At 37.0% G+C, this 21,626-nt stretch overlaps 1 protein-coding gene across 1 annotated transcript in view; it reads right to left on the bottom strand.

Moving 5' to 3' along the window:
* Positions 1-17,831: 17,831 nt before the first annotated feature.
* The window catches only part of LOC306847989 (liprin-alpha-3-like), a gene marked incomplete at both ends in the record, with an annotated part of 32,399 nt that continues 28,604 nt past the window's right edge, over positions 17,832-21,626 (bottom strand). The window contains 4 exons of the mRNA XM_079382279.1: positions 17,832-17,878; positions 18,820-18,982; positions 19,177-19,245; positions 20,674-20,849. Of these exons, the coding sequence (XP_079238405.1) occupies positions 17,832-17,878; positions 18,820-18,982; positions 19,177-19,245; positions 20,674-20,849 (455 nt within the window). The remainder of the gene's footprint in view (positions 17,879-18,819; positions 18,983-19,176; positions 19,246-20,673; positions 20,850-21,626) is intronic.

The following is a 21,626-nucleotide window of genomic DNA, read 5'->3' as shown; positions in this document are numbered from 1 at the left end:
TTGCTTTTTATTTTTAACTGGCCAATAAGAGATTTTTGGAAGCTGGAAGCCATTACTGTAGTTCAGTTCAATAAATAGTATTTTTTTGGACTGTATAAAACGTTTTGAGTTCTGAAAGTTATAATACAAATAAATGTAAATGAAAAGTAATTTTGTCATGAAATTACATGTTTAACTTGATTTTAAACCTGTGTCTTTGTTTCATTTTCTCTCCAATTCTTTGTGGCTTGATATGGGAGTTCAGACTATGCTGCGTTGGACGCTTATGGTCGAGTGTATAGGGTGAGTGGGATGATGGGAAAATTCCAAAATTGTCAGTCACGTCAAGTCTGAACAGGGGGATTGTAGAACGTCTGTCATGAGTCACGCTTTTGTTTTCGGATTGGAGAGGATATATAATAAAGGCCATACATCTGCAATAATTGATTTGACAGGCTTATTATAGTGTGATGGCATGAAGTGGTAGTGGATCCTCTGGCTGATTTCCAGTGAAAAATCTTAGAAAGAGGTTATTTATAAAACATGTTTAAAGTTTTTGGTGGCGTGAAGCCGAGAATAGAACGAGGTGGGAGAGCCAAAGTGTTTGTCTAAGGTGGCTTTTTGTCTAGAAGATCGCAGATTACGCTTGTCATGGGGGTGGGAGTAGTGGGTCCGATCAAAGATATGTGTGGATGTGCGCGCACAGGTTCCTGTGAGGTAGAGTGTGTAAGATTGGGTTAAACGTGCGGGTTCATTGTGTTCAGGAGCTTGATGTTTTTTTGTGTGAGGCTGGAATCTCATTTTTGAGCTGTGCGTAAGGTGAGGACAGAAAGTGCAGGGCTACTCTGGATGGCAGAGTTTGTGAAGCATGTCATTGCTGCAAATGGAGCGCACTGATGAAGTGGTTCTGCATGTCGCCCAGCGTCTACGGATATGCCTCCTGCACGTGTGTCTGCCTGCCTACTCTTTGTGTTCCTGTTCCAAAGCAAACATACGCATTAACCAGCAAGTCTTCCTCTCAGGTCACACTCGTACGCATGCACTACACCCTTTTTCACTTAGGTGTGCACACCCACATACTGCCTTCAACCATGAAAAATGCTTATAAATTTTGTTGTTAAGTCATTTTATGCACTAAAAATGCAGGTCATACATAAAATAATTTGAATACAGTTCTTCTATTTTGAGCATGTTTTTGAATTGAATGGGGAAAAAAACCCTCAAGACTGTTTCAAGGTCAGTAAGTCTCTGATTTTTGACCATTTTATGACAAGTCATGATTAGTTCAGGTTGAAAAATGCCATGTGGTGTGCCTTAAAAACTTGATTATTTTTATGAATATAAAAATAATATAAAAAATATATATTTGATAATCATGATCTTTCATTTCAAATGTGTTTTAATATAGATTCATATGCAGGCCTATGTAGATAATGTAGTGCTGTCAAACGATTAATCGCATCCAAGTGTTTGTTTACATAATGTGTGTGTGTACTGTGTATATTTATTATGTATATATAAAGACACACACATACAACATATATTTTGAAAATATTTACATGTATTTATGTGTGTATATATAATTTATATTCATATAAATTATATCATATACAGTCATGGCCCAAAATATCGGCACCCTTGGTAAATATGATCAAAGAAGGCTGTGAAAATGAATCTGCATTGTTAATCCGTTTGATCTTTTATTTAAAAAATTCACAAAAATCTAACCTTTCATTGGATAATATGAATTTAAAATGGGGGGAAATATCATTATGAAATAAATGTTTTTCTTTAATTCACATTGGCCACAATTAACGGCACTCTTTTATTCAATACTTTTTGAAACCTCCATTTGCCAGTTTAACAGCTCTACATTTTCTCCTATAATGCCTGATGAGGTTAGAGAACACTAGGGCTGGGTATTGTGACCAATTCTGCGATTCGATTCTTATTTTTATGGTTTTGATTCGATATCGATTAGCTATCAATATTTCATTTAAAATGTTAGTTTTGCAGACATGGGATCCATATTTTGATATAAATGCTGGTAACTGAAATGCTGGTACTTAAGTTTATTACTGAAATACACATCTACATTAATAATAGGGTGCACACAGTTGTTTTTTTTAGTGGAGCAATTCGAAAGATGGTGACACCTTCAGGACGAGAGGTGAATATTCATATCCTCTTACGTGAAGCACGCGCATTAAGAATCGATTCGGGGATTTCCCGAATCGATATCGTTGCGTTAAACTGAAGATCGGAGAATCGATATTTTTTACCCAGCCCTAGAGAACACCTGACAAGAGATCAGAGACCATTCCTTCATCCAGAATCTCTTCAGACCCTTTAGATTCCCAGCTCCATGTTGGTGGTGCTTCTCTTCAGTTCACCTCACTCATTTTCTACAGGGTTCAGGTTAAAGGACTGGAATGGCCATAGCAGAAGCTTGGTTTTGTGCTCAGTGACCCATTTTTGTGTTGTTTTTGAGGTTTGTGTTTGGATTATTGTTCGGCTGGAAGATCCAAACATGGCCCATTATAAGATTTCTAACAGAGTCAGTCACTTGTTGATTTTTTTTTATCCGTTGTTATTTGATAGAATCCATGGTGCCATGTGTCTAAACAAGATGTCCAGGACCTCCAGCAGAAATATAGGCCCACAATATTAAAAATACAGCAGTATATTTCATTGTACCCATGGGGTACTTTTTATCCCTGTGTGCACCAAACCCATCTTGAGTGTTTGCTGCTAAAAAGCTCATTTTTTTTGTTTCATCTGACCATAGAAGTCTGATAACTGAATATGCTGGAGTTTGTTTTTGGATGAGTGAGGAGAATTTTTCTTGAAACCCTCCCAAACAACATGCGGTGATGTAGGTGCTGTTTGACAATTTTTTTTTTAAGGTTTTCTGCCTCCAAAACTCAACTATTTTCTGCAATTCTCCAGCTGTGGTCCTTGGAGAGTCTTTAGCCACTCAAACGCTCCTTCTCACCGTGCATTAGGACGATATAGACACACGTCCTCTTCCAGGCAGTTTCGTAACATTTTATGTTGATTGGAAATTCTTAATTATTTTTGGAAATGGGAATTTTCACTGCTCTAGCTCTTTTCTTAAAGCCTCTTCACTAATTTGTGAAGCTCAATTATCTTTTGCTGCACATCAGAAATATAATTTTTTTTCTCATTGTGATGGATGATTAAGGGAATTTTGTTTTCCCTCCTATTTATATTTCTGTGAAACAGGAAGCCATGGCTGGATAATTTCATGTTCATAATCACCCTGGAGTGCTCAAAATTGTAAATATGAATGGAAATATACTTCAGGGATATTTTACTCATAAGAATTTCTTGGGGGTTGCCAATAATTGTGTCAAACGTGTATTTGAGAAAAAACATTTATTTCATAATGATATTTCCCTCCATTTTAAATTCTTATTATCCTATGAAAGGTTAGATTTTTGTGAATTTTTTAAATAAAAGATCAAAAGGATTAACAATGCAGATTAATTTTCACAGCCGCCTTTGATCATATTTACCAAGGGTGCCGATACTTTTGGCCATGAATGTATAAATATATTTAATATATAAATGTAACATGTTTTTTCTTAAATATAAATATGCACATGTGTATATTTATATCTACATAAAAAATATACACAGTACACACATATATTATGTAAACAAACTTTTATTTTGGATGCGATTAATCGTTTGTTAGCACTAATATAATTACATATTTTAGGTGTATATAAATGAATTTAGTTCATTTATTTAATGGTTACACCACATGACATTTTTAGAGTCATTATATTTAATCTTTTCTTGAAAATGGAGAAAAAGATTTTCAAAACCATATGAAACCAACATGAGTGCAAAGAGTAAATTTCTAAAAACTTGCCTTGTGTGTTTCAAACAGGATTTGTCCTTTATTGGACTCATTGGTCGTTGACCTTTTAATCTAAACGTAGTATAAATATTGTGAAGCAATACCTAAATATTGATTCTTCCATGCAGTCATATATGTAACTTCATTTCAGCTGTCAGCAACATGCTGGGATTTAGTGATACTTGTTTTGATATTGTAGTATTTTGTAGTTTGTGAGACAGTATGAAGGTATGTCAGATGCATAAAATATGATTCTGTCATTATTTACGGTTGTGAAAGACCAAGGTTATAAATCTCTGTGAACATACCTGCAATACTTATCTTACGCACAGCTCCCTTAAGCAAGTATATTTGCATTTAACAGACGATAGAGCCTCATTTGCACACAGCACACCTGTTACTATGTTGAACGTAAACAGGAAGTAAGCACTTATACATGTAGTGCTCCATGTCCTGGCATGCATATATATAGACTTGGTGGCATTCTTTTGCTGCGTGTGACCACAGGCTCAGTAGTGCATTGTGTGCGAGTGCGTGCGTTCGTTTGGTTTGAGTGTTATTAGAAAACAGTGTCCGGGGCGGGGTGATGTTATTATGAGTGTCCCAAGTGGTGATTTTGCACTTTACACACAACCTTTCTGTCCACCCACTCTCTCACTATGAGCCTAATGATTATCTCTTCTCAAACGAACAGTCACTTGACTCTGCGTACACTGGCTTTACTCGCCCTCGACCCCCTCCTTCTAGTGTGTCCCGCCTGGGGAAACCCAGGAGGAGTTTTCTCAGTTGAAGACACATCACTGACATTCTGAGCATTCTTCTTTTCTTGAACTCTCTTTCTCTCTAAATGCCTCTCCCTCCCTCATCTCTCAGCACAACAATAACAGGATTGGTGAGTGATTTAACATTGGGCAGGTTGACTTCATCCCTCACTTTATCATCAACAAGATGACACACTCTAGGTCTGTGTGGTCACATTTCTCTTGTCAAATACTTACTTTAAAGCAAATTTTCTAAATTTTAAGTAGATATGTTGGAGTTTTTGTTGCCGTTAAGAGGATCACACCTCATGTCTTACATGCTTTATGTAGTTTGCACTCATTTTTGTATAAATTTAGTATAAATGTGCAATTTTTAAATTGAGACTTATACATCATCTGAAAGCTGAATAAATAAGCCTTCCACTGATGTATGCTAACTTGATTTGTTAGGATAGGATAATATTTGGCTGAAAATCTGGAATCTGAGGGTGCAAAAAAAAAACATCTAAATATTGAGAAAATCACCTTTAACGTTGTCCAAATGAAGTTCTTAGCAATGCATACTACTAATCAAAAGATTTGATATATTTACGGTGGGGAATTTACAAAATATCTTCATGGAACATGATCTTTACTTAATATCGTAATGATTTTTGGCATAAAAGAAAAATCGATAATTTTGTTATTTTGATAATTTTATTGCTACAAATATACCTGTGATACTTATGACTGCTTTTGTGGTCCAGGGTCATAAATTGTGCCTATATATAATATATACCACCATTCAAAAGTGTGGAGATTTTTAAAGATTTTTTGTCCACTCAGATGCATTAAAGTGACAGTAAAGACAAATATTTCAGAATATTTCAAATAAAGGGTTCAAGTTTAATTCTTTCTATTCATCAAAGAATCCTGAAAAAATATATGACTGTTTTGGTTTCCACGAAAATTATAAGAAACACAGATTGAGCACAAAATCAGCATACTAGAATGATTTCTGAATGATCATGTGATACTAAATATTGAAGTAATTGCTGCTTTTCCATCACAAGAATAAATTACATTTTAAAATATAGTCCTATTCAAATAAGTTTTCACAAAGTCAATAACATATTGTTCTGTCAGGACCACTATTGTCAAAGATGATTGAACAGAACCAACAAAAGTATTGCAGATTTGTTAAGAAGTTAATGTACAGTAATTTTATGTACAATAATGTGAATCAATTTTTTGATTCAAAAAAGAATCGGAAGGCTGGATCCAGACTGACAGAGGAGGAGTTGGGGATGGAGGAGGGTAATTTGCTATTGAGCAATGCGAAAACTGCTGATAATACTGAGGACCTTATATATGGATGCTTAGGTGTCGAATTCCTATAGGTAGATGGGGATCAGCTGAGAGTCAGCTAATGCGAGCTTGACTAACGTGACCTGCTAGAACTAACGCTACGCTTGATTATTTTTGATCCCTTAAATGCCAACTTTTGTCAAAAAAAGAAAATAAATCTTACTGACCCCAAATTTTTGATCTTGAACAGTAGCATGTGTGTATTTTATATAATGTTTGATGATATTTTGGTTAATCATTTCAACCCTCTCCTCACAACTTTACATGAATATTATTTTGATTGTACAATGTGGCAAAAAACTAAAAAAGACAAAAAAGTGCCAATGATGAGGCACATTTATAATTTTTGATGTGATGGTTTTGCTTCCACCTGGTGGTTGGCAGTAGTGCTTGAGTGTCTTCTCATTAAGTGCTGAAAGTAAAAGGAAGAGCGTTTATCATCCATCATTGTAGTTTTACTCTGACCCCCACTAAATAAGCACATAAATCACTACCACTGGGCCGGTCACTACCCAGTAGCTTGTCTTAGGTAGAAGACTGCTGAACTTCGGCGTTCCTGTCAATAAATAACCCAAATCTCTGAGGTATTCTCAGTACTGCTTAGAGTCATGTTACAGAAATGTGTGAATATGGGATCATCAGGTCAAACGTATGGAAGAAAGTATATAAGACAAGCTTGAACAACAACAAAAAAGATGAAAAGAGCATTTATTTGAGGCCCTAAGCAACGTCGTTGTCTTTTATTTATTTATTCTGCAGTAAAGTGACATCTTTTTGTTTGGCTCAGTCATGCTCATAATCTGTGAAATTTACAACCTTTTCCACACATACCAGGGTTGTTTGTGGTCTCATGTGAAACTAGGCCAGCACCAGACCAACACTGTTAGTGGCTTTATTTCAAACAGAGCTTTGCCAGACGTCGGCTAGCCGGTAACTTCATGTCTGCACCAACCAACAAGAGCAGGCGATAGTGAAGCAAGTTTGCAGCTCGCCGGCTCCACTCTCCCTCTGCACTGAGACATGAATCTGCTGCTTGCAATTTTGCATGTTTTTTCCACTAGCATACGCCAAAGCTGTAAAGCTATAGTTTTACATTTTTAGGCTTATTTTACCTTATTTTTATGAGCTGGCATTGAGCCTGTTCTTTTGAAAACCTGTTTCCGCCTCAGAGTAAAAAAAGTATACAATGGTAATTGCGAATTTTATCTCCCAATTGTGCTTTTACATCTGTGATTTTATTTCTTATTCTGAAGTCAGCATTAAATGAAACACTCCCTATCTATTTTCCATATGCATATATTTTCTATATGGATCTTATTGTGAGCAATTCATCCATACATATGTTTTTGTTTTGTTTTTTGGTAACTTTTCAGTTCAGTTCAACTTTATTTGTATAGCGCTTTTTACGATACAAATCGTTGCAAAGCAGCTCTACAGGAAATTAAGTTTCCACAATATATTTATATATTGTATATTAAGGGGAAGTGTATATATATAATATATTTATATATTAAGGGGAAGTCGTGGCCTAATGGTTAGAGAGTCGGACTCGTAATCGAAAGGTTGCGAGTTCGAGTCCCCGGCCGGCAGGAATTGTAGGTGGGGGGAGTGAATGTACAGCGCTCTCTCCACCCTCAATACCACGACTGAGGTGCCCTTGAGCAAGGCATTGTCTGTTGTCTGAGCGTTGGCATCCTCTGAGGTCCTCTGAGGGGTTGGCATTATCTTTTGTCAGGTGTTCAGTCATCTCAGATCATTTAAGGGTTGGATCCAGACTGAAGCTTCTGTCATTCCTAGTTACCACGGGATGTTAATCCCGTGACAGAAACCGAGAAACAAATAGAGACATAATTAGCGTAGCTGCTGTTCCATCTAAGCAAAAATGATTTGTTCAACCCAAGTTAAAGAATAATAATAATGTACATTGGATCAGATATAACTGCAGTACAAGATTATAAAATGTATTATGTGAATGCTTGGCTAAAGAGATGTCTTTAATCTAGATTTAAACAGAGAAAGTGTGTCTGAACCCCGAACGTTATCAGGAAGGCTATTCCAGAGTTTGGGAGCCAAATGTGAAAAAGATCTACCTCCTTTAGTGGACTTTGCTATCCTTGGTACTACCAAAAGTCCAGAGTTTTGTGACCTTAGGAAGCGGGTTGGATTGTAGCGTGGTAGAAGACGAGTTAGGTACGCAGGAGCTAAACCATTTAGGGCCTTATAGGCAAGTAATAATATTTTGTAAATGATACAGAACTTAATAGGTAGCCAGTGCAGAGACTGTAAAATTGGGTTAATATGATCATATTTTCTTGACCTGGTAAGAACACTAGCCACTGCATTTTGGACTATCTGTAGCTTGTTTATTGAAGATGCAGGACAACCACCTAGCAGTGCATTACAATAGTCCAGTCTAGAGGTCATGAATGCATGAACTAGCTTTTCTGCATCAGAAACGGGTAGCATGTTTCCAAGCTTGGCAATGTTTCTAAGATGGAAGAATGCTGTTTTTGTAACATGGGAAATATGATTTTCAAAGGACAAGTTGCTGTCTAATATAACACCCAGATGAGGGTGACTTTAGAGGACGTAACCGTACATCCTTCTAGTTGCAAATTGTAATCCAAGAGATTCTGTGTACTGTCTTTTGGTCCAATAAGTAATATCTCTGTCTTATCTGAATTTAATAGGAGGAAATTATTGGTCATCCAATCCTTTACATTTTTTACACAATCTATTAGCTTAGTTTAGAAGTTTCATCTGGTCTTGTTGAGATGCATAGTTGAGTATCATCAGCAAAACAATGAAAACTAATCCCGTATTTTCTAATAATATTACCAAGGGGCAACATGTATATTGAAAATAGCAGAGGACATAGGACAGATCCTTGTGGTACTCCATACTTTACTGGTGATAATTGAGATGACTCCACATTTAAATTAACAAAGTGGTAGCGATTGGACAGGTAGGATCTAAACCATCTTAAAGCCTGCCCTTGAATACCTGTATAGTTTTGTAATCGATCTAGGAGTGTGTCATGGTCTATAGCGTCGAACGCAGCACTAAGATCAAGTAATACTAGCAATGAGATGCAGCCTTGGTCTGAAGCAAGAAGCAAGTCATTTGTAATTTTAACAAGTGCAGTTTCTGTGCTATGGTGAGGCCTGAAACCTGACTGAAATTCTTTATAGAGAGAATTTATTTTTGCAAGAAGGCGCACCATTGAGCAGACACAACTTTTTCAAAAATTTTAGACATAAACGGAAGATTTGAAATGGGTCTGTAATTTGCCAGTTCATTAGAATCTAGTTGTGGTTTCTTAATAAGAGGCTTAATAACCACCAGCTTGAATGATTTTGGGACGTGACCTAAAGGTAACGATGAGTTAATGATATTGAGAAGCAGTTCTTCTGCTACAGGTAACCACTTTGTCAGTAATTTAGTGGGTACAGGATCTAATAAACATATTGTTGGATTAGATGCACTGATAAGTTTATTTAGCGCTTCCTGTCTTATAGTTGTAAAGCACTGCAGTTTTTCTTTGGGTGCGATGAATGAAGCTGAAATACTAGACGCAGTAGAATCTACATTTGATATTGTATTTCTGATGTTATCTATTTTATCAGTAAAGAAATTCATAAAGTCATTACTATTAAACTGTGAGGGAATATTTAGATCGGGTGGCGTGTGTTTATTTGTTAATCTAGCCACTGTGCTAAATAAGAACCTTGGATTGTTTTGGTTATTATCTATGAGTATGACCTTCCAAGTTAGTTTTTCTCCATTTGCGCTCAAGATTACAAATTTATTTCTTGAGAGAATGGGTATAACTGTTGTACCATGGCGCAGTACGTTTTTCTCTGACCTTTTTCAATTTGAGGGGGGCAGCAGCTTCTAATGTATTAGAGAAGATAGTGCCCATGTTGCTAGTCATTTCGTCTATTCATGTGTATTTATAGGTACACAAAGCAGTTGAGAGAAATCAGGCAGGTTATTTGTGAATCTGTCTTTGGTGGCTGGAAAAATAGTTCTGCCCGTACGATAACGCGGAGCCATATAATTAATATCAGTAATATGCAGCATAGACAATACAAGGAAATTATCAGTAACATCATCACTTTGAGGTATGATATCTATATCGGTAAGATCAATTCCATGCAATATAATTAAATCTAGCGTATGATTAAAACGATGAGTGGGCCCGGTGACGTTTTGCTTGACTCCAAAAGAGTTTATTAGGTCAGTAAATGCAAGTCCTAACGCATCATTTGCATTATCAACATGAAATCTGCTAATTATTTTAGGAAATCTGTAAATGGCCCTGGCGGTCTATACACAGTAGCCAGAGCAAGAGACAGGATCTTCTAATCAAAGTTTCAAATGGTCTTCCGGTGAAACAACAGACTTCTCTCTAGTGAGAGATGCTGGACTTTTCCAGTAAACTCCATCACTTTATTACAATTAACAGCAAGCTTGCATTCAGATCTGCTTCCATCCACTCAACAACCGTTTGAAAGAACTAAGCAATCAATCAACAGTAGGACTGCAAAAAGGTGGAAAATTTCCAGTCAATTTCAGAAACATTCCAGAAATTTTTGGAAAGTTTACAGAAATTTACCAGAAATTTTCCACCCCCTTTGCAACCCTAATCAACAGTTACCCTTGGACAACTGTAGGTAATCGATAGATGCGTAGAAAAAAACAACCAAAAAAACAGGTCCAACATCAAAGCAAAAAGAATAAATCCCGCACACCCTCTGCACTTGCAATTGTATCAAAATATATGATGAGGTAGGCTTAATAATGCATAACACCATTGATTTTGATTGGTAATGGTGTGTCCATGTAATGCAGTTGTTTTTAAACTGAATTGTCAGAACTGTCTGTATATGCCTGATGAAGGGGACAGAAACATTGTGAGTGAATACGTTTATATTTTTATACAATTGCAAGTGCAGCTAGTGTCCAGGATTTATTATTTTTTGTTTCGATAATCTGTTACAATTTTGTTACTCTAATATTCTAAACATTCCAAAGTAAATACTTGTGATGTCACTGTTCTTCCTCTTTATGCGCTTTCTAATTCTTGCTTTTTTTTTATCAACTCATAGTTGACACGTCTTGGGAGTGATGCACTGGCTTCCCCTGGTTGCCATGGTGATCGCCTCGGCCCTGCCTTTCCCTCAAAGTCCTGTGCCCAGGCTTGTTGCCGCAATGATAGAGCCTAGCAGAAATGACAGCAACCGCAGCAGCGTCCCGACAGCTAACATCAGCATGATGGACCACAACTCTTCTCACAACAACTACAGCACACATGACATAGCTCCTCACAGAACAGTCAATAAGCAGAGCACGTTTGAGGAGGACCATATATCCAAAAGTAGACCAAACCAAGAGAATCTTCAAACAGAAGACATTTTTGTCAATAACCCAAAGCAGGACCACACAGGTGGAGGTAGGACTACAGGAGCAGATGCCTCCAGGCTGCATAATCCTAGGAAATACAAATCACAAAAAATAGCCAGTTCCCAAAGCAACAATATTCTCAAGGACTATCAGCTTGAACGTAGCCAGTTTCATGAAGAAAGCAGTATTGAGGCAGAGACTTTTCTTAAAGATGACAAGAACGCAAGACGTAAACTGAAAGACGGGCCTCTTGATCCGAGCTCTCCAGTGCAGGAACATCTGGACAAAGCTCAAACGGATGCGAAAGAGTTGCTGCAGCAATCTGGAGGTTTTGGAGCAGAACCAGGGTTTGGGTTTGATGACATAGGCCTACGAGAAGAAGATCAGCTGCTTTTGCTGGATGCCCATCCACGGGTACTCTTCTCCCCGGCCCTTTCCCCACCCAAACACCCGCCACTGCTCTTAATGCTGGAGTTGGGCTTATTGGCCAATGACGCTGACGACGAGGAAAGTCACATGATGGATGCTACCACGTCCGGTCACGGAGGCGACAAAGAAACATACAGGAACTTACTCTTGGGTCTCTCTGATTCTGACGGCCCCGTTCCAGGTGTCCGCCGCAAGCGTCAAGCCGCCCACAGCGCACAAGGCATCGAACGCTCTGTATGCGAGGCCGAAAGCGGGTGGGTGACCAACAAGAAGATGGCGGTGGACTTCCGGAGCAACACCGTCACTATTCTGCAAGAAATCCAGACCCAGACTGGGCCGCTCAAGCAGTATTTCTACGAAACAAAGTGCCGTAAGCCAGATCCAAATAGGAACGGTGAAGTGCAGGCGGTGGAGGGGGCCAGCTGCTTGGGGGTGGATAAGAAACACTGGATGAGCAGGTGCGAAACCAAGCAGTCGTATGTACGCGCACTCACCTCGGATGAAACCAAGAGGATAGGGTGGAGGTGGATCCGTATTGACTCCTCCTGCGTTTGTGTGCTGCTCACTAGAGGAACCTACTATACTGAGAAGAGGTTGGAGAGGGGAAGAGAGCGAGAAAGCAAAAGGTACAGATAGCTTAGACTGTCTGAACAAAGGATTTACACAGAGTTGAAAGATCATGTGAATTAAAGAGCGTTTAAAGGAGTGTATCTGTTTTGGTCCACTGTGTGGGGGATATTTATTTTCCAGATGTTCCTGCATCTCACTTGACAAAACCTTATCGCTGTACCCCCAGTGTCTCACTGAGGGATAGTCATGTAAATCACCCTCGTGTTGCTCAAAACCTGTATGATTTATTTTCTCCTGTGGAACACAAATGAAAACAGTGGTAAAGTTTTTGGACACCAAGTCACTCGTAAAGATGTTTGAATTTCATCGCATTAGATACTGAATATCAAACCAAATGGCATCTGCAAACAAGTAATGCTATAGCTTTTCATTTTTCTGAGCCACTTTTTTTAAAGTTATTTTTATGAAGTCAGTTCTCAAGTTTATGCAGGTTTTCTAGCAGAATAACTGCTGGTGTAGTTCATTTTAATAACATATATGAGATGTTACTTAAGAGTTTGACTCCCAAAAGGACTTTTTGTCTTGAGTTTGAACAAGATTTAAAGACTAATAACGATAACAAGTGTGCATGTGGGATGTTTCTTTAAAAATACATCTGTTTTGATATTTTCACATGTAATGCAAAAAAACTTTAGACATTTTTAAATGTGGCTTAAGTGTCCAAATACTGTATATTTAGTGCATTTAATACAACAAAGCCTGCTGACTTTCAAATTGTTGTGCTATGAAAATGGTCCATGGTTATATAGACTATATCAAAGTCCCTTTTAAACAAATTCAGTTCACTCTGCAGTCATATTTGCAATGCCTCCAGGTGAGCATTTTAAAGGATTAGTTCACTTCCAGAATAAATTCTTTCTGAAAATGTACTCATCCCCCTGTCATCCAAGATGTTCATGTCTTTCTTTCCTCCACTGAAAAGAAATTAAAGATTTTGAGGAAAACTCCTTTTCTCCATTTAGTGGACTTCAATGGGTTGAAGGTCCAAACTGGAGTTTCACTGCAGCTTCTAAGGGCTCTACATGATCACAGCCGAGGAATAAGGGTCTTATCTAGCAAAACGATTGGTCATTTTCTTAGAACAAGACAAATTTATTTACTTTTATCTATTTATCACAAATCCTCATCTTGCACTAGCTTAACTTCACACAAGTTGTAATCTTCACACATTTTTAATCATGTTGGAAAAGTCACGCGTGATGTAGGTGGAAGTACCAACCCAGTGTTAACAAAGTGAACGTCAAACACCCTTTACCAAAAAAAGGTCAAACAACGATGTAGGGTGATGAATGAAGGAGAAAATGAGATGGAGTGAGGCCCTAGCCTACCTTTTTGAGCCGAAGTACACAGATGAAGAACTAACCACATGTGACCTTTCCAATGTGATTACGTAATGCGTGAAGTCACGCATTCACATCACAAAGCTAGTGCAAGACGAATGTTTGTGGTTAAAAAGTGTATATATATATATATTTTTTTAGAAAATAAATCATTTCGCTACATAAGACCCTTATTCCTTGGCTGGGATCATGCAGAACCCTTTGAAGCTGCAGTGAAACTGCAATTTGGACCTTCAACTCATTGATCCCCATTGAGGTCCACTATATGGAGAAAATTGAATTTTGGATGACATGGAGGTGAGTAAATTCTAAGGAAATTTTCATTATGGAAGTGAATTAATCCTTTCAGGTATGCAAGACAAGCTCCTACCTATGTGAAAAGAGAAATACTAAAACCCTAGAAAATAATGGCCAAATTAACAATTAATTAACATATTTCAAGACAGCAAACAAATCTGACATGAACTGTCCCATCAATGCTGTTTCTTAAGCTCGAATAGCATTTAAAAAGCATATATTTAAGTTTGTCCTGCAGTCCCAAGAGCAAGTCTCATATTCATGTGAAAAATGGAGATTCTAATAGCTCTTTAATTTGACTCACTAGATTACTAGAGCTGCCATACTGTGTTGCCATTTGCCCATTCTACAAGTGAACTGTCGGGTAATAATATACAGTCTTTGAGGTTGAAATTCAAGGTTTTCTAGGTGCATTCACTGTAAGTTATTTGGTGTTTCATGAAACAGTATACGGGTTTGAAGTGATACGAGGTGACGATGAGTTCCTCCACTCTGCTGTCATTCCTCCGGTCCATATCCATGTCTCACTAGGCCAGTGTGTAAACTCACACAAACAAGAAAACCTCAATACCGAGATCGTTTTTTGTTTTTTCTCGTACTTTTCGTATACTGTTGCATTTGTTTTATTGTATCTATAGTATACAGACAATAAGTTATTACTGTTGAATTAGTATGTAAGCGTAAGTACTTGATATTAATATATTTCTTTATAAATGTACAATATGTGAAACATATACATCATGCAAATATGTGTATTTATAATAACCAAAACCAATCTGAGCAGTATAGAGGTCAGCAGAAGTTGTAATTGCAGATGAAGGCTTTCTCATAAGTGTCCTTCAAATGACTGTCTTCGGATTCAGTGTCAGCTACTTATGGTTCACCCACGTACTGTTCACTCAGCAAATGTTACAGAAATACAAATGAGTGTTGGATGAAATGAACTTAGGTCCAATTCCGCGGTTACTGTATTAAGAAAGCTGTGGAAGCCAGTACATAGAGTTTGATGTCATTGTTCACATTGAGTCACTGTAATAAAGTATTATGTAATCTTTGTAAGGTAGATACTTTTGTATGTTTTTTTACAAAGTAGTTGGAAGAGCGAGAGGGGCTTTAGTAAAATACAAAGTGGAATATATGAATATGTGATTGTAGTTCTATTTGTTTTGTAATAAAAACCAAGAAGTACCTTGATTTGCAGTGGTGGACTTCAAACAAACGTCTCCTCGCACACAAATTAGCATCTGAAAATCACGAGCACGCCGAACTCTTCAGTACCATTAGGAACACTTTATTTTATTTTGATTTTCATCATCATTATTGTTTATTTTGCAGACATCATTTTCAATTTGAATCACTGTCATCCTCATCAACAGTAATGGTTTGTTTTTAAATCATAACACAATTTTGTCAAAATTTACACATACAAGTAGCATATTTTAATGACCATGTTTTTTTTTTATATTTCATATTTACGCTTTAAACTAGATCAAATTAAATTAGTCAGAATTATTAAATGAACATGTACATACAGTTATTCAATACATAAAGAAAATAAATATAGTTATCATAAAAAATAAAAATGAAAATACACACATTTTACAAATTGTTCCCCAAGCTCTTAACCTCATATGTTAATGTACACGTAATTTTTATTTTTAACTTCATATTGTCTTATTCCCCGAAGGTTTTAGTTCGTTGTCGTCTTGGTTGTTTGACATGCATCGCAAGACAGAAGCTAAACGTTTTCTCTCACTTTGGCCCTCCCTCCCACCCCGTCCCCCCGTTTCTCCTCCTCGGTTCACCTCTTGTCGTTCTTTTTTATGGCTTGCGTTGTTAGAATGATTCTGTCCATCAGGACTCGTGTCTGCTGGTCACTTGCTTTGTCCGCAAGCATCTATCTATCTGCCACCACCAGCTTCCCTTCATTTGCTGACTCTCTGCTGACTTTTAGTCTTTAATCTAAATGTTTGAAGATTCAAAAAAACACCTAGTAGTATTTGAGCAAGAATTGTGCCCTTGGCAGCCTCACGCGTAGCTCTCGCTGCGGTCTTTCTCAGCTTGTGCTGATTCAGAAACACATACAGCCAAGTCTTGGCCTCACACAGCCTAGCCCCTCGACTGTGCTCTTAAGTACACTTCCTCTGAACCTTACCGTATGTAAACATCCCTGAAGTCCAGGTTGAGTTGCCACAAACATCCTTTGCTATCGAGAGACTCAAGAGACCAATTGCAGGCGGTCAACGAAAGCCATTCTGAGGAACTAGGGCTGTGGGCAGCGCCATTGAAATGAAGGATGGAAAGACGAGAGAGTTCATCTACAGATGTCCCATCAGCACAGACACAGGAAGTGAGAAGAGAGAACGACAGAAAGAAAGATTAAACAGTCATCCGATTCCTCCAACCATCCCATTTCTTACCACTCTCGTGTCGTACATTCTTCATGTCTTTTGTCCTTTTTTTTTCTCTTTCTCCATCCCTCTTCTGTTATTGCAGAATGGTCAGACCAGTAGAGTTATATTTATAAATGTATATATTCATTGCTTTTTTTCTGCTTATCCCCCCTCCTCCCCGTGAATGAAATGTAAAGCCGGTTCCAGCTCTCTGACAACGGCGCCTCCTGTGTGCGAGAGACAGAATTACGACACATGGTCACCGTTTCGTGTACTGACCTTCATCAACAAAGCATCAATAAAGTCTGATTTATGGAAGCCAATTTCCACCTCATAAGAAAAAAAATCATGTCGTAACTGAGATAAATACACAATTATGTAAAAATTGAGATAAAAAGTCAATATTACACTATTACACTGAGGCATAATTATGAAATAAAAAGTTAAAATGATGACACTCTGTCGTAATATACACAAAAAGTAGAACTTATTAGTAAAATATGACAATATTTATTTTTTCATGTCACTTAATGACTTGTCTCAATTTTGACTTAGTATGTCAACCTGAAAAAAGTGAGTTCAATCAAAACATTTCAGCTTGATATTTTAATCTCATAATTATTACATTTGATGTCGTAATTATGATTTTTTATTTCACAAATAAAATTCAGCGATGCATTATTATTTTTCCTGCGTGGTGAAAATGGGCTTCCATACAGATGGAATCCGCAGACTGTTTTTTATTTTTTCTGATCTGAATTTAGGCAAAATTAAGCATTTTAAACTAGGTAAACCTGTTAAATGAGCTGAAAGTATTACAGCTGGATTTATTATCATAAATGAACAAACGAGGGGTGTTTGTGTGAGAAGGACTCCATGATTCCACAGATTCCATGTGGGCCTGATAATGATTCACAAAGCGCATGATGAATCTCAATAAAAACATGAAAAGCAACATCCTTTCCAAAACAAGTTTAGCGACAAAACACGGAGGTGTCTACTCCGTTACAGCAACCCAAAGAAACCCAACAGAATGCTAAAAGTGCTTCAGTCAAACTCATAAATGAGCACATTTTCATGATTTGGTATTTACAGGCATCAGCAGAGGGTAATCATTGGTAGTGGTGTACCGCAAATCTTGGAGGCCCTGCCCACACATGATCATTAAATACTTTCATGACATACTTTTCTCTTTATCCTGTTCGGTTCCAAAAAAATTTCTAGATTTAGAAAGTCTGGTAGGCTAGAGCAAGTGATTTTTTTGCCTTTATATATATTTATTTTTTTCAAATTGTGTACAATAATATATCTATGTAATTGAAAAAAAAGCTAGGTAGTCATGTCTGACCTTTGCAGTCCCTCAACAGGAGTAGGTCCTCACTGAGCCAGACTCTGCCCTTGGAGATGCTGAAGAAACAGATAAGTGAGAGATGTAGTTGTAAAATGTATTTCTAAACAGCATTATACAGCTTCGGCACCACTTTCTCATAAGGAAACAATCTTCTTACAACGTTCATCTGAAAACTAACACAATATCCCTCTGTCATAAATTTATTTCAGACCTAATTGCGGGGATTTCCACAAAGCCTCGCTTATCTTTGGGTCTTTAGGTCTAATCTTTCCATTAGTCTTTCCTCTTATTTATCATTTCTTATCTGAATTATGGTATGTCCTATAGTATAACGCACTGTATGTCTGCTAACTGGTCACGTGTATGCTGTATTATGTATGTTAGTATGCAATATTTCACACACAAAGCAATTAAAATTCATGCAGTAGTACAACTGAAAATATCTCCACATCTTACCGGTATCTAGTTTTGTATATTTGCTTTGTCAATGGATCTTATATTATACAGCGTGCCATTCAAAAATCTGTCAAGCCGAAAGAGCATGGAAATTTGGCAAAAATGAGTTCAAAACAGCCACTTAGCATACAAGTGGCCTGTGCCATTTCCTGATCCCATTGCCTTCTTTCTCTCTGACTACTTGCTTGTGAAATAAACGCATTACATTTTGCTAGCAAAAAAATAGCTAGAAACCATTTCTCAGTACTTAGATCACTTTTTCAAAATTCTTCACACAGTGAGCACAATAGCAGTCTCCATTGCTTTGGCACAAAATACTTTCAGTTTACATGAATTTCTTTCTCACTCAGACATAAATCACCACAAAACTCATACAACCGAATAAGACAGCAATTTGCTACATTTCGACTGCAATATTATACTGGAATATATTCCTAAAATACTATCAAAACAATAAGATGTAGCTGGTTTCAGTGCATGAAGCTAGAAACTGTAAAAAAAAAACTATAATAGGATTATTAAAATGAAAAAAGTGGCTCACCATCGCTCTGGACCTTCCTCAGGGTGACTGAGGGGGTAGAGATGGCTGAGGCACGGAAGTTAGCAGGCAAGGTCTCTGAGGAGTCAGAGGTCACTCCTCTCAGATCTTTCTCCCGGAACATCTTCCTCCATGAAGGGGAGCGGGTGAACGTCTTAGTGCCATCCTAAAGGACACGGGAACAGAGGAAAAACATCAGAATCGATATTAGCGAGACTAATTCTGAACTCAACTATCAATCATGTCATCAAAATGCATCTGACTGTTGAAAGTCCTGTCATTATACTAGAGTATGTATTTCAGTGGTGGGAGGTAAAGGATGATCAACATCCAGCTGTGTTCATGTCCCATGGTGCTCACCTCGTCTGGCCTCCTCTCTGTTCCCATGGCGATGAGAGAGTTGTATTCTTTCTCCAGCAGTTGTCGTGCCTGGATGTGGAATAAACATAATTTACATGTAATCAACCCAGTCCGGTCAGGAGTAATGAGTAGGTGCTGCTTTCATCTATAAAGCTCTTATTGTTTGGAGACTTGATGAATCAACAGGGTTTTCATGCAATAAAAATGCATCTACGGTATAAATAGACTGCCTGTACATATAAATATTTATTTTATGAGTAAATTTCCTTTATGAGTAAATTGGAATATTACAGAAACAATTTGTGAGGAAAGTTCAAAAGAAAAAAAAAAAATCACAACTTGATGTGCATGTAAGAATTTATGTTTTCTTATCAAATAACATTTATTCACCTTGAACAAATACGTTTTTGTATGCGCATTTTCCATCTTAAATTTGCATTAAAACGTGGACATTGTGGTGCATTCATATGTGACAGGTCGCGTTTGAATGAAAACAAATTCCAAAAAACTAATTTATTTTTCTATTTATTTTTATACATGATCTGTATTAAATTCCATTTACTGGGATAATGAATTGAATCATTATCCCTGACAATATTAAAGAAACAGCTGTAAACTCATCTCTTCGATGAGCACTTGCACGAACTGCATCCTGCTGAAAATAAATTAATAAATAATTTCATCTATGCTTTAATAATGTTCTAGCTTTGAAACAATGTCTGAAACTTGTGTTTATTGCCTCCTTGTTTTTTTGTATTCCTCATCTGTAATTCGCTTTAGATAAAAGCATCTGCCAAACAGATAAATATAAATCTAATTGAATGCATTAGAATATAGGTTTTTACTTTGGAAATGTAATAGGTTACAGATTACAAGTAAAAGTAATTTAACATGTAATTACTTTACTTCATTAAAGTAATGTAACTGATTACATTTGATTACTTTTTGATTACCTTTCTAAATTTCTAATGTTTTCAACTGCAAATCATTTTCAAACATTTAAAGCAGGCGGGGTAACACTGATTATTGTCAGACTTCAAAATTAAGATTATAATAATTAAATTTTAATGCACAGACACCACAAAATCAGACTTTGGCTCCTCTTTTTTTTTTTTAAGTTAAATCTTAAAATATACACATAAACCCAAATAGGAAATAAAACATTTGTCTAATAAGCATGTGACGTATTGGGTGTCCTAAACTCCTTAAACATTGATGCCTCATAGCGCAGTCAATGCAATTTATGAAAGAAATCAGTTAAATCTGTATGTGTGTGTGTGTGTGTGTGAACGAATTCAGATGTAACCTCCTATGTAATCGTTAACATTTTCATAAGTGACTGTAATTTAATTATAAATTTTTTCTCAGTAACTGATTAGTTACGTTTATTTTGTGATTAAATTGCCGTTACATGTAGCAAGTTACTCCCCAACACTGGTCATGTTTGAAAGTGTGTACAACACAAATATATATTTGTGAGGAGTGTTGTCATTGTACCTGTGTGTTCTGATTGGGTATCTGCAGGAGCAGGGCGAGGTCAGTGTAATCAAAGGTGTCGTCTAGGGCGAGCAGGGCACCATGCACACCGCTCTCAGTCAGGTTATCTGCATACTCCTTCAAGCCAATAGACTGCACCCAGCACATCACACGCTCGTTTGACCACACCATCACATCTAGACAGGAAACACAAGGGCTGGACTATGAATAGAATTCCAGGAGGGTGTTAACCACTGATCATTATCGCTGGATAATCATTGATTTCCATCTTGGGTGATGCCTCTGGATTTCATCTTTTGTTTCATTTGCTCCTGATCTTTCAGATGGACCTCTTATGGCCAATGCAACATTTGGACACATGTGTTTTTGTTTCAGACAAAGCCTTTGTCTCTGTTTTGTATTTCCAGGGGATTGCAAGGGCTTTGCATTTGTTTTGTTGATTCAGCTTCTCCAAACCAAAGTTCAAAGGAAGGAATGCAATCATGGAAAACAGTCAAACCGTTCCTACCGAGTCATTTAATATAATGGTGACTATATTAAAACACCCTCACAGCTTCAGATAACTGCATATTCTATACATCACTGTCTGTAAAGGGTGGAAAAGCTATTGATGGCAACATGCCATGAACTAGGGGCCTGATTTAGCCAGTATTGCTACAGTTAAGAAAGAAAGAAAGTTTTAGATTAAAAACTTAAACTAAGAAAACATTTGAAATGTTTTGCCTTGGTAAACTATTGAAATAAAATAAGTTGAAGTTAAAGTGCTTAAATTGCAAAGACTAAAATGGAAATAAAAATAAAGCTAAATAGAAATATTTAAAAATGAATAAAATTGACAACAAAATTACTAAAATTAAAATATAATAATAAAAGCAAATTCCAAATATTAATAAAAGCTATTATAATATATAGCCAAAATAACCCTTGGTTACATGTCTTAGTAACCACAGTTA

This window comes from Barbus barbus, assembly GCF_936440315.1.
Source record: "Barbus barbus genome assembly, chromosome: 3".
NCBI classification, from domain to species: Eukaryota; Metazoa; Chordata; class Actinopteri; order Cypriniformes; family Cyprinidae; genus Barbus; species Barbus barbus.
This window is presented reverse-complemented; position numbering and strand designations above follow the sequence as displayed.